Here is a 12,886-nt window from a genome sequence, read left to right as displayed (position 1 = left end):
GCGCAATATACACACCTTTTCTCATAATCTTTCTACCACCATAAAGAAGTCATCCTGCTGTGGGTGTGGGGGAGGCACCTGAGCTCCGCCTCTCTATCACTAATAAAACCCCTAGCTCTGTGCTCAGTTCTGAGCCACTAAAGTCAGGTAATGGTTTCCAAGCCGGAACTCACACAGCTGAATGTTCAAACCCAGGGCTACCTTCTCTTTTCTGACATATCACCTGCTTTCAGTCTGATATGCTATAAAAAAAAAATATTTAAGGAAGAGAAATGTGGGGTAAGGAAACAATTCATTTTCTTGACCTAACTGCTGCTCACCCTTGGGAAGGGTGTTTGTGTTGGGTTCGGAAATCGACCTATAGCAGCTCCAGTTCCTCAGGCAAGCAGTGTTACAGTTTTGATGGTATTAAGACTCCTGCAGAGCCATTTTTTTTCCCTCGAGGAGGAGGAAAATTGTTTGGGGGCTAAATTGAAAATGGTTTGATTGCCTCTGATATAAACATCTCTGAAGTACATTTTCTTCCATGCTCAAGTAACCCACAAACTCAACTCAAAGAAGGAATCAGACAGACTGTATTCAACTAGACGTCTCTTAAGGCAAAATGGAGTATGCTAATCAGAGCTTTCAGAATTTGTGAAAATACCAATGGAAGAAAATTCGTTCTAATGTAGGCTTAGCCATGGAATCTTATTGAGCAAAGTCTCAGTCAAGCATGGAGTATTTAAATAATAAATCTACAAAGGAGAAATGCAAAGAAACCACAGAAAACCCGTATTTACTGTAAGAAAAACAAGGCTCCTGTGATGACTGTGGATTTGTGCAGGAAATGCTTTGGTTGATTTTTTGCTACATTGTCCCTTGTCAGGCTGCGTGCCTGTCTGACGATTTGGAGAAGTCTCCTGGGAGATGCCTTTTGCATTTGCACAGCTGAGAACAACAATTGCAATATGTAAATAGGGTGCCTCTTCCTTTTGGATGCCTTGGGATATGTGTAATAGATTAAGTTGGCTTTGTGCAGAGCAAACAGGTCTGTGTTACCAAGAATATGAATAATGCCAGTTTCCATAATTGCTAACATCTGGCTTTCCATAAATCTGTTAAATTGCATGGAAGCAGGATTAAGTTTCTGTGTCATAAGTAAAGCAATTACATGGAACTCTGTCGGCAACACGGTCCTGTATTGACTTTGAAATCCATTCATTCTGCAGGGGGGAAAAACGGGTTTTCCACATTGTTTTTTATTATGGACAGTAGGTATTCTTATCATTATCCTGACTGTTTTGCTAAAGGGAAACACTGCTAATGTGTTTGCAGTTTTGTCAATTTGAAATAGCCAAATACTGAACTGTTATTTTGGTAATGGGAATTAACATTTTAGGGGTGGTAATTAACTGTCAATTTTGAGATTAGTTTAGAGAGAACAAAAATTGGTAATGGATTGGTTGAAATTATATTTGTAGAGAGATTCTGGAGAGATTGATTGTAGTCCCCTCTGCCATGTTCCTAAAAATATTAGTAGAAAAATGAAATTCTTTGGGGGATGAGCTTTTGCTTTCCTATTTCACTATGATTATTCATTTTATATGCTTATCCTACTTAAGATTAGAATCAAGAATTTCTCAGATTATAACTCAGTAAGGACATGTTTCCCTTGGAGGGCAAAGCTTTAGTTATTCCTTGTGCTTACCGAGCACTCCAAAACCAAAGTTTTGTTGATACAGGCTGTGTGAATACTGTTTGCTGTAAATGTCATGAATTTATGTATTATATAAAGTTATATAAATAGATGGATTGTCTACGATCTTTTCTGCCATTGGGAGCACTGGGAAGAGTGACCAATAGAATGCAAACTCTGCCCTAATGGACCTTCTGCCTGTAGTGATGTGCACATCAATTGATGACTGCTGGACAGAGAGAGTCAGTTTGCTCCTTTGGATGTAGCCCGTGGTTATCTTCCCATATTCCTGTAGATGGCCCTATAGTCATCTATAGACTAACAGTAAAATACTAAGTGGGCTCAGTAGGTTTAAAAAAAGTACATGGAGTTGGAAAGAAGAATGTGTGAGGGCAATGGGAGGAATTGGTAAGAAGCAGATATTGATTATGATGAAAATATATTATATTCACATATGAAATGAAACAATTAAAGAATAATGTAACTCAGAAGGGTTATAAGGATAGAGTTCCACTATTTCCCTTTAAAGAAAGGGACAAGTAACACTACAGACATTTAAATAGAGTCAGAAGGAAACCCTATTACTGTAGAAGCTTCCTAAAATATTTACAGCACATATATAAAAAGGTTAAAATGGAGTCGCCCTATAATGAGGCAGCCATGTCTCTGAGAAACATCATAGGATAAGAAATATCACAGGGCCAAGAACGGAATCCAGGCACTGAATTTTGCCCTCCTTTCTATGGCTTTTGTTTATTAACTAAATGGCTTCCCTGAGACTTCAGTTGGTAAGACAAAAAGAGAAAGTATATCTTAGAAAGAAATAAGTTCTACAAATAATTGCTATGTGTGGCTAGGGATACAGACCTACAACCTCAGATACTCTAGAGGACTGTGTAAGGGGATTGCACATTCAAGTTTAGCCTGGGCTCCTGAGTGAGTTCAAAGCTAGCTAAGCAATGTCAGGAGACATTTTCTCAAAATAAAAAAGTAAAAACAGCTCTGGGGATAGAGCTCATTCCAAAGGCACCTGTGTTGCATGCACAAGACTGCAGGTTCAGCCCCCTGTGTCACAAAAAATATAGCACTGAAACTACCTAATGTCTTCTTGTATTGTTGCCATGAATCTGTTTTATAGCAATATGGTCCCTGCAGTCAAGAAGAGAACACAGGTCATAGATTTCCCATTATTTTTAAGTCATAATTGCTTCAAAACTCTAACACACTTGGGGTAATTGCATCATTTTACACTCAGAATGTCAACTAAAAGTACTCAAGGGATCTATGGAAGATATAATATCTAGAAACTAATCTTAGAGTCTAGAATGGAAGTTGTTGAAAGTAAATAGAAACCAGAGAACACTGTCGTACACTTTAGCCATTGAGTTGGCACAGTAGAACAGAATCCTCCAGAAGCAACCACAGCTAACATGCAAGGTAGCCTAGCTGTACCCCAGCTTTCCCTCTTTAAAACACTGGTGCTCACTTTCTTTCTTGTGATCAGTATACCACAACTCCCTCCAATAGCATTGAAGCGTTGGACCTGTCAGCATAGCCTCACTGTCGATATCTGTGCAGAACCACACACAAGCGCACACACCTAGCTGAGTACACATATCAGGGGAAATTCCTGTTACGGCCTTAAAATTGTAATGTAAGATTTCCAAATTGATTCTTTTTATTATATATATATATTTAAATATATAATATATTTAAAATTTTGATTATGCTTTTCCCATTCTCCAACTCCTCCTAGATCCTTCCCATCTCCATATCTACCCAACTTGATGTTTTTTCTTGTTCTTTCAAAAAAAAAAAACCCCCACAAAACAAACAGGCAAAAGATCAGTACAAAAGACGCCAAACAAAATGAAACAAAAATCCACAAAAATATCATCGAACCTGTGTTGTGTTGCCTAACTACTCCTGACCATGGGTCCTGCCCCAGAGTGTGTTTGATCCACCCAGTGACATCATATTGGAGAAAGATGGTTTCCCCTTTCCCAGCAGTTATTAATTTCAAATGACTTCTAACCTAAATGGTTAGGGGTGGGACTCTGTCCACTCCCCTTTTTCAGTGCTGGTACCCAGTCTGGCTTGAACTTTTGCAGCCCTGTGCATGCTGCCACAGTCTCTGAGTTTCTATGTGCATCTTGCGTGTGGCTAGAAGACACTCTTCCTGGAGTCCTCCATCCCTTCAGACTCTGACAATTTTTCTGACTCCTCCTGCCTGTAGCTCCCTGATCCCGGAGGGGAAGAGTTTGAGGAAGACACCCCACGAAGGGCTGAGTGCTCCAAAGTCTCTTTTCTCTCTGCACACTGCCCAGTTGTGGTCTCTGTGTTAACACTCATCTTATTACAAGAAGAAGCCTTTCCACGGAGGGTTGATTCTTTTATCCTAATGAATTATTTACAGCTTCACACAGATTTTAACATGGGTTTCACATTAAATGACATTATTCTAACATTCCTCCCTCCCTGCAGGAGCCCGGCCCAATGATTTGTAGCCTGACAATAGATGTCAAAGCCAGTGTTCTGTCTTAGCAGCGTCATGACAGCAGTATCTTGCGTGTCCCTTCGTGTCATTTTTAAGATCAGTCTCCTCTGTTGAGCCAGTCCCCTTGTACACAGTAGATTTTCAGCACCTGAAGAGTATTTGTAGACATGGCTGCGTATTAACCACGGGGGTAGAAGATTGTGACAGACAGAAGGTCTTCCAATAAAGCTTTAAAATGGCATAGGGAGAAAGTCCACGTACAGTCTTGATATGACATGGTACCAGTGTGCAGGAGCTGCCGGGGAAGATGGCTCATCTAACTTCAAAGAGTGCATTCTTTAAAAGTAGCCGTTTGAAGGCAACACTGGATGGCTTTCAAGTCGGCTGTCAGGAAAGAGTTCAAGCAGGACCAGACAGGAGTGTGCTGGAGACATCAGGGTCACTCAAGTTTGAACTGTCAGAAGGAGCGACTCAATTTGTCTTCTTTTGCTATTATCTTGTCAGCGAACACACTCTTCAGTATACTTGCCTTCGTCCATGTTCATGCCATACCTCCTGTGTCCCCGACCGACATTCTCTTGGCCATTAGGGTGTTAACCTATTTTAATATTAAGTAGGGCACCTACCAAGAATAATACACTCACTTCACTCAAAGCCCTGACATCGGGATCTTGCTAAGGCTGATGGGAGTCAAGTCAGCCCTAATTATCCAGTTGTTTCTGCTCAGTGGCTTAGCCACATGTACATTTTTCTAGAAAAGCTAGGCTTCGAAGGCTGCATTCTGTAGTTGACGAGTTAATAAAACTCATGGTCATTATGAGACTAGATCTGCAAGGGGATGTTTTAACTAGTCAGGCATAAATTTGAACTCACAGCAGCCACTGGCTAGCTGGCAGTGGGCATGTGCCTTAACTCTGAGCCTAGCACCATGGGTCCCCAACACAGAGCATTTGCTTTGCAGAGGAAATGACCTAATGCCTGTGAAAGCTTGGCAAGGTGCCTGGCATGGGGGAAAGACACGATAATGTTGCTTCATGTCACTGACGGTTATTGTCTTTTCCTGGGTGCTCTTGGCTGGCGTTTGAAGCTCTGTGGTTTGTTTATTGCAGACATTGATGAATGTGCCTTAAGAACCCACACCTGTTGGAATGACTCTGCCTGCATCAACTTAGTGGGAGGCTTCGACTGCCTGTGCCCCGCTGGGCCCTCGTGCTCTGGTGACTGCCCCCACGAAGGAGGGCTGAAGCACAATGGGCAGGTGTGGATCCTGAGAGAAGACAGGTGTTCCGTGTGTTCCTGCAAGGTGAGGCTGACAGGCTGCGACGGGAGCTGTACTGTTCGCTGCTGGTTCTTCCTCTCTGTGTGCCACAGGCTTCTTTCTGACTTGGTACACATAGGACAGAGAGGACCTCTCTATTCTAATCTACAACACAGCCAACTGATGATGAATGAATAGCAAACTGGCTTTGAATTTACTCTGTCTTTTTTTTTTTGTGGCAAGTGGGTTACAACAGTAAGAAGAAACGATGTATCAGGAGAAGCTGGGAAGGGTGGTCCAGGGAGGTTCTTGTGCTGACAGCCACAGAGTGCCTCGGTTGTTGGTCAGGTGAGAGTTTGTGTAATCCTGTGTTCTACAGTTGCTGATTCAGAAATCTCCATCTGAGATGGTCACTTGCAAGAACTCTCACTCACTGGCTCACTGTTTGGGGAGCGTCACCCAGAAAAGCCAAGCTTCCAGGCCCTTGATGTAGTAGGCAGATGTGAATGGGTAGACTTCATTCTAGACAAATGGAGACGGTAGTATGGTGGCGCCTTTGTCTTTCTCACTGCTGGAGTGTCTCCTAGGTTTAGTCACAGGAAGGAATGTCCAATGTGCATGGAGACATGCTTCTGCAATAGTGTCCTATTAACTTACTGCCTTATAAGATGGTCCTGTTGTTCCATATGTGAGAGACAGTGGTGAACCTTGGACTATCTCAGGGGTCCCTGGAAGTAGAACCAGGATATATCCCTGGGGCATGAGCTAGCTTATTGGAGCCCATTCCCTATGGGGGAATGCCATACTCATCCTTAACACAAGGGAGAGGGACTTGATCCTGTTGTAATTTAATGTGCAGACTTCGTTAACTCCCCATGGGAGCCCTTATCCTTTGAGAGGAGTGGATGGGGGTGTGGGCTGGGGGAAGCTGGTGGGGAGGGCAGTGGGGTGGGAGGGGGAACTGTGGTTAGAATAATATAGAATATATATATTTTATATATATAAACAAGAACAAAATGGGCTTGTTAAAATGTTTGATTTCCTCATGCTTTCTTTCTTCTTTTGTTGATTTTGCCAAATTATTTTATTTTTTTTTCAAAAACTACTTTACTGTAGCTTTTGGCTTCCATATTAGGGTGGAATGATTTAATCATGGGTTTTTCTAGGCATAGAAAACAAGAGATATTAGTTGCTTTGTAGCCTCTTAGAAAGCCAGGTCTCCTGATAAATTCTGTGTCCCCCAGAAACATAGCAGGGATGAGCCTGAGGAACCCATGTGATTTATCTTCTGCCTTGATATCTGGCCCCACCGCATCAGAAGCCACGGGTCTACTTGGGAGAGATACATCGCCATGTTCTTAACCCATGGCACCTCTTTTCCCTTTTCCTCATACACCTAATTCTGTAACCCAAATTTAGATCCATTTTTCCCCATTTATTGAGTACCCTGTTCCGGGCTATGTTCCAAATAGCCTATAATTAGAAACCAGCATCATCTCCTGTTTGAGCACAGCTTTGAACAATGAAGAAAATACCTCTAATAGATCAAGAGACTCATCCTCTCTCTAAAATTCTAATGTCTCTCTGGTACTTACCCATTCGTACACTATCCAGAGCCGAGGGCTCCTGTTGTCCCAAAGCCCACTTTTTCTCCACAGAGGATGCAGACCCCAGTGTTAGAAGCCAGTGAGGTGAGATGCCATGCCAGCTTTGGGAGCACCAACACTCGGGTCAGGAGTATAGCACATGGACAGAACATTATCAGCCACCAAATAGATGTTATTAGTGTAGTATTTAACCAGGTGGTGCTGACACAAAGACCACCTCTTTCCAGGGAAAGGAAAGGTCATTATGGGCTAGAGTATGAAAGAAGGATCCCCGTTCCAGCAGTAGAGTGGCCAAGTTCTGTACTTCTTTCCAGATTTCCAAGGGTAATTACAACCTTCCTACACCCAAGATTTTTCAGGCATTCTAGGCGACCAGAGGATTGAGTACTGTGAAACTAAGCACTTTTAACTCGATTTTCAGCTAGATTTAAGTCTGTGATAAAACAAGAGACCCAGCAAGCATGAATGCTCTCCTAGGCTTCCTTCACTATCCTAACAATCCCAGAAGTCTGCTTCTCTTTTTCTCGGCTGTTCCCTAAAATGTATTTAACATCTTCCGAGGAGCTGGGCTGAACCTGATTCTCTGGGTGAACGATCCTTATAGTCCTGTTAATAAGCCGTATTAATAATTATTCCTCTGCCACCAACTCTTCAACACTTTTGAAAAAAAAGCATGAGATTGATTTTTAACAATTTGTTTAAAATAAAAAATATAATGATACTGTATGCATTACTCTATGACATTTAAACTATTTATTTTGTAAATAATATTTAACTTTTTGAGATTATAATATAATTACATCATACCCCCTTCTTTCCTTTCCTCCACACCTACCACCCCCATGTAGCCCTTGCTTGCTTTCAAAATCTTGGCCTTTTTTTTTTTTCCTGAATTGGTTGTGTGTGTGTGTGTGTGTGTGTGTGTACTTCTGAATATACAAATACAACCTGCTCAATCCATACAATGTATGGACCTGTATGTACATAACTTTCATATGTTCAGGGCTGACCACTTAGCATGGGACAACCAAGTGATACCTCTTCCTCAGGGAAGACTGCTTCTTCTAGTCTCGGCATTCTTTAGTTGCCTGTAGATTTTAGTTGCCTAAGCTTGAAGCCCATGAACTCTCTCGTGTCCAGGGTAGCATGTGTGTTGGTGTCATCTCTATGTAGGTTATGTTTAGATAGCTACGTTGGTGTGACTTCAAGAGTGTAACTTCTGACATTTCTAGGAGACACAATCTCACAGCAAACTCCCAGCTTCTTCATCTCTTACCATCTCTCCTACCCTGTTTTGCACTGATCCCTGAGCCCTATGTACCAACCCTATGTACAGAGTTGTGTTTCTGATCTATCAGGTAGAACTGAGCTAAAGAACTCCGCTTATTTATCTATTGGGGTTTTCTGTGATGCTTTCTGTCTATTGCAAAAAAAATAAAAGATGTTTTCCTTGATGAGGAGTGAGAACTCCACTTTCCTATAGCTTAAAGGACACATGTTTAGAAAGCAGTTAAGAATTATACAGAAAGCTGGAGGTTGTGGGTTCTCCTTCAAGATTCATGACTCTATCAACTCTGGGTTGCTGGCTAAGTTCCAAGCACTAGTCATGGTCTCTCTCCTGCTGAGAAAAGTTCATGGCTCAGCAATAGGGACCTGCCTTCCACCCTTAGGAGGCCACCAAGGGCAATGGCAATAGTCTCCAGTGTTTGGAGAGTCTCTTGGACAATGCTGACCAACAAGTCAAAGGGGGCATCTGTGACTGGTGTTGGGTTTGGATTTACTTTGTTCCTTTTTCTTTTTACAAATTTTGAGTTACATCATTAAGTCATTTGGTTGTGCCCTCTCTGATTTTTAATGTGGGCATTTACAACTGTAAGCTTCCATTGTAGGACTGCATACAATATGTCCCAGAAGTTTTGCTGTGTTCTATTTTCTTTTCATTTTTTTCAGTAATCTCTTTCTTGATTTCTTCTTTGACACAGTCATCATTCAGTAATGAATTGTTTCATCTTCATGAGCTTGTGTGCTTACTAGGATTTTTTTTCTGTCACATTTAGGTTTTATTGCATCATGGTCATATAGAATACATGGAATTATGTTTATATTTTTGTACTTAGAAAGATTTCTTTGAGTTCTAGGGTGTGATATATTTTGGAGAAGCTTCTCTATTCTGCTGAATAGAATGAATACGCTTTGGTATTTTGGTCAATGCTTTTAACAATTTGCTTAAAATAAACAGTATCTGTTAAACCTATCCAATGCATGATATTATTTAATTCTGATGTTCAAATGGCCTGTCTGTGGAAGACTTGGGTATTGAAATCACCACATATTAGTGGGTTGATATCAATCTGTGTCTTTAAATACAGTAGTACATTAATTGTGAAATTTGGTGTACCAGAGTTGGGTGTCTGTATGTTTAGATTATTAATGTCTTCTTAAATAACTGTTTCCTTGATTAGAAAGAAGTGTCCCTCCTTATCCCTTCCAATTAGTTTTGAACTCTGTCTTTTCAGATACTAGGAGAGTGATGCCTACCGGCATCCTGGTCCTATTTGATTGAAATATTTTTGTCTACGCTTTGACGCTCACACAATCAAAAGATTTTTAATCTTTTTGAGACAAGATTTCTCTGTGTAACAGTTCTAGCTGCCCTAGAATGCACTTTGTAGTCCAGGCTGACCTCAAACTCACTGAGATCTACAGGTCTATGCCTCCCACCTGCTGGGATTAAAGGTGTACTCCACCACCAGGTGGCACATGTGTTTCTTGTTTTCAACAAATAGATAGGCGTGGTTTACTGATAAATTTAGCTAGAATGTGTCTTTTGACTGGAGAAAAGTGGCCATTAATATTTAAGTTATTATTAAAAAAGTGTGTGTTGATTACAGTCATTGTGCTATTGTTTGGGTTCTCAGTGGTGCTTCGTGTTTTAATAATCATGGCTTTGTATTTCTTTCTACAATTTTATTCCTCTTTTCAGCACAAAGTATTACTTCTTGTGTTTTTTTAGGTTTTCCAGTCATAAATATTCTAATCTGTTTATGTTGTAGAAAGAATTTCTTTATCCTGCATCTATGGTAGATAGTTTTGCTGTGTTTAGTACTTTAGGGTTGTTCTCATGGTCTTTCATGACTTGGAATGTATTGCTCCATGTCTTCCAAGCTTTCAGATTTTCTGTTGAGAAATCAGCTGTTATGACATATATATGTCATATATATATGACATGATTTACTTTTCTTTCCTCTTACAGCTTTCAATATTCTTTCTTTGTTCTATATACTTAAGTGTTTGAATTATGATATGCAGAGTGATATGCTTTTCTGGTCTTGCATATTTGGCATTCTGTATGCTTCTTGTACATGTTTGGGTGTATATTTCCACAGTTTGGGTGAATTTTTTCCTATGATAAGTTGAGTTAGGACCAAGCTCCTGCCTCTGCATCAAAGCTGGGTGAGGAAACCCAATATGGGGACTAGGTTTTTAAAAGTCAGCTCAATGCCAGGGACGGGTTCTGATCCCACTATTGGAAGCCCCACAAACAGACCAAACTACACATATATCATAAGTGCCAGGCAGGCTCCCTAGCTATTGTTCCAGAGTCTGTCAGCTCCCATGACAAACTCTTATTGACAAACAATTTTACAAAACTTGTAGAAGGAGGTAAAGCTTTGATCTTTCTTATTGTTTGATTTTTGAATGAGCAAGACATGTGGACTACTTTTATTAGTTCTTTGCCTGATATGAACAGAACAGGTTTGGGCAAAAGAGAGGTGTGTGGGTCAGGTTAGGCCTAGAGTTTGGATATAGTTTAGATGGAATGAAGTCAGGGGGACACCGGGGACTGGACTGGTGTTCAGGATGTGCATCTTAAACCAAGCCTGGAGTGCAGGGGTAGATCTGGGACTGGGCAAGTTTCATGAAGGAAAAGATTTGGTAACTCATCAGGCTTAGATAAGAAAGTTCAAGGTATGGCTGTGCAGAGAGATTGGATGTGGCATGGATAAGGCTTGTAGTTTGTGGGCAGGCAAGGTGGCTCCTGCTTTAAAGCCTAGAAGTTGGCTGCAGCACATGCTGGGTAGGCAGACTAGGCTGGAACATGGGATGGGAGACTTGAGTTAGAGCTGGAGGGCTGGGAAGAGTGAGTAACTGCCCTCAGGCACACTCACCCGACTAGATCCTGAAGATGGCTACTCGGGATCTGCTGGGGTCTCTTTCTTTGCATACCCATTTGTTGTTTTGTTCTCCAATTGCATTGAATTTCCATTGGTTGAAATTTTCCTGGGGTGAGAATGATTATTTTAAGAACAGATGTAGGGGGCTGGAGAGATGGCTCAGTGGTTAAGAGCATTGCCTGCTCTTCCAAAGGTCCTGAGTTCAATTCCCAGCAACCACATGGTGGCTCACAACCATCTGGAATGAGGTCTGGTGCCCTCTTCTGGCCTGTAGACATAAGAACAGATGTAGAACCCCAAATCACTTCTATCTTTCTGCCTCCCTGGCCTGGTGATCTGATTCTCTTGTTGTGATGTTTTTACTAGAGATAGTGGGCTACAGCACACTGGCTGTACTGGCCACATGCTGTTTTTCCATGTATGGCTCAGGAGCTTCCTTCTGCTTGAGTCACTTAGGGGTCTTGTGGGAACTCTTACTCAGCAAAACAAAAAAAAATCATATTTCCCTATCCTATAACCTCCTCTTGCTGCAGTGATGCATCTTAGAGAAAAGACATTTCATAAGAGTCTGTTTGGGGGTCTATTTGGGGGTCTACTGTCTGTTCTATTATTAATTTCCCACATTGGAATGTCATGTCCCCTCCATGAATCTCTTGTATAATTTATGTAAATGTAACACTGGAAATATTTGTGTCCCTCATGCTTAAAGAAGATAAAGTTGGTAGACTGTGGTATTATCAAGAATTGGAAAAATATTGGCTATCAGTCTGACCAATTTGTGAGAAAGGATAATAGATGGGTCTATAGTAATATTCTTAATTTTATAGTTTATGTCAGGAATCAGCTGACACTTTCATTAAGCCCTAGTTAACAAAAATTTTAAATTTTGTAAACTATGAGTACTGTGTCACGAATATCCAACCTCACCACTATGGTGTAAAATCAGCAGGATCTGAGGAACTGGCTCAGATGCTTGTGTTCCAGGAGACCTTATCAGGCAGCTGCTGAGTGCAAACCTGGCCATCAACTTGCTAGCTGCGAGCTGATACTTTTATTCAATGACTATACAAGAATGCCACATAAATCCAACTACTCAATTTCAAAGTTTCAGACAATGATGTGAATTTGAATTTTGCAGTCTGTGATAAGTAGATTGGTGTTGCAGTGACTTAATAATTAAAATGTGTCATCTAAAATTTAAGACCTAGAGTTTTACACGGTATATATACATTGAAATATTTTTCTATCAGTGTGAATTTCCCTGCTTTTAAAAAATCTAGAATTAATTTAAATATTTTAATTCTTATTAGTTGTGCATGGTTGAACTTTCCTTATAAAATGACTTGGAAACTCTGAAGTTCTGAGCAGGAGGGAGGGAATTCAGCTTTGATATCTCAGTGGAACTGGGGTTACCCTATTAGTTGGACAGAGGTCAGGCTCTGGGAACAGCGCACAGACCCAAGCAAGGACGACAGCTTGCTGCAAGTGGGCCCTGTTCTCACCCACACTTGGTGTCCTGTGTGAAGGCACACTATAAGGAAGCTTTTATAACAGTTCATTCGAGTTGAATTAATGAAGCCGCCTTTGGCATTTCCATTATCAAAAAAGGTTTTTTCTTGACAGTTGCTCTGTGATTCAAAGCCAACAGGAACACTGTCATTGTTCTGAAAC

The 12,886-nt window shown here is 41.0% G+C and overlaps 1 protein-coding gene across 2 annotated transcripts in view; it reads left to right on the top strand.

Annotated features, from left to right (window-relative positions):
• The window catches only part of Nell1 (neural EGFL like 1), a 793,214-nt gene that overhangs the window by 763,972 nt on the left and 16,356 nt on the right, over positions 1-12,886 (top strand). For both annotated transcript variants that reach the window (XM_075952299.1, XM_075952298.1), the window contains one exon: positions 5,285-5,478. In XM_075952299.1, coding sequence (XP_075808414.1) covers positions 5,285-5,478 — 194 coding nt within the window. The remainder of the gene's footprint in view (positions 1-5,284; positions 5,479-12,886) is intronic.

Source organism: Microtus pennsylvanicus, chromosome 18 (assembly GCF_037038515.1).
Source record: "Microtus pennsylvanicus isolate mMicPen1 chromosome 18, mMicPen1.hap1, whole genome shotgun sequence".
In the NCBI taxonomy this organism is placed as follows: Eukaryota; Metazoa; Chordata; class Mammalia; order Rodentia; family Cricetidae; genus Microtus; species Microtus pennsylvanicus.
This window is presented reverse-complemented; position numbering and strand designations above follow the sequence as displayed.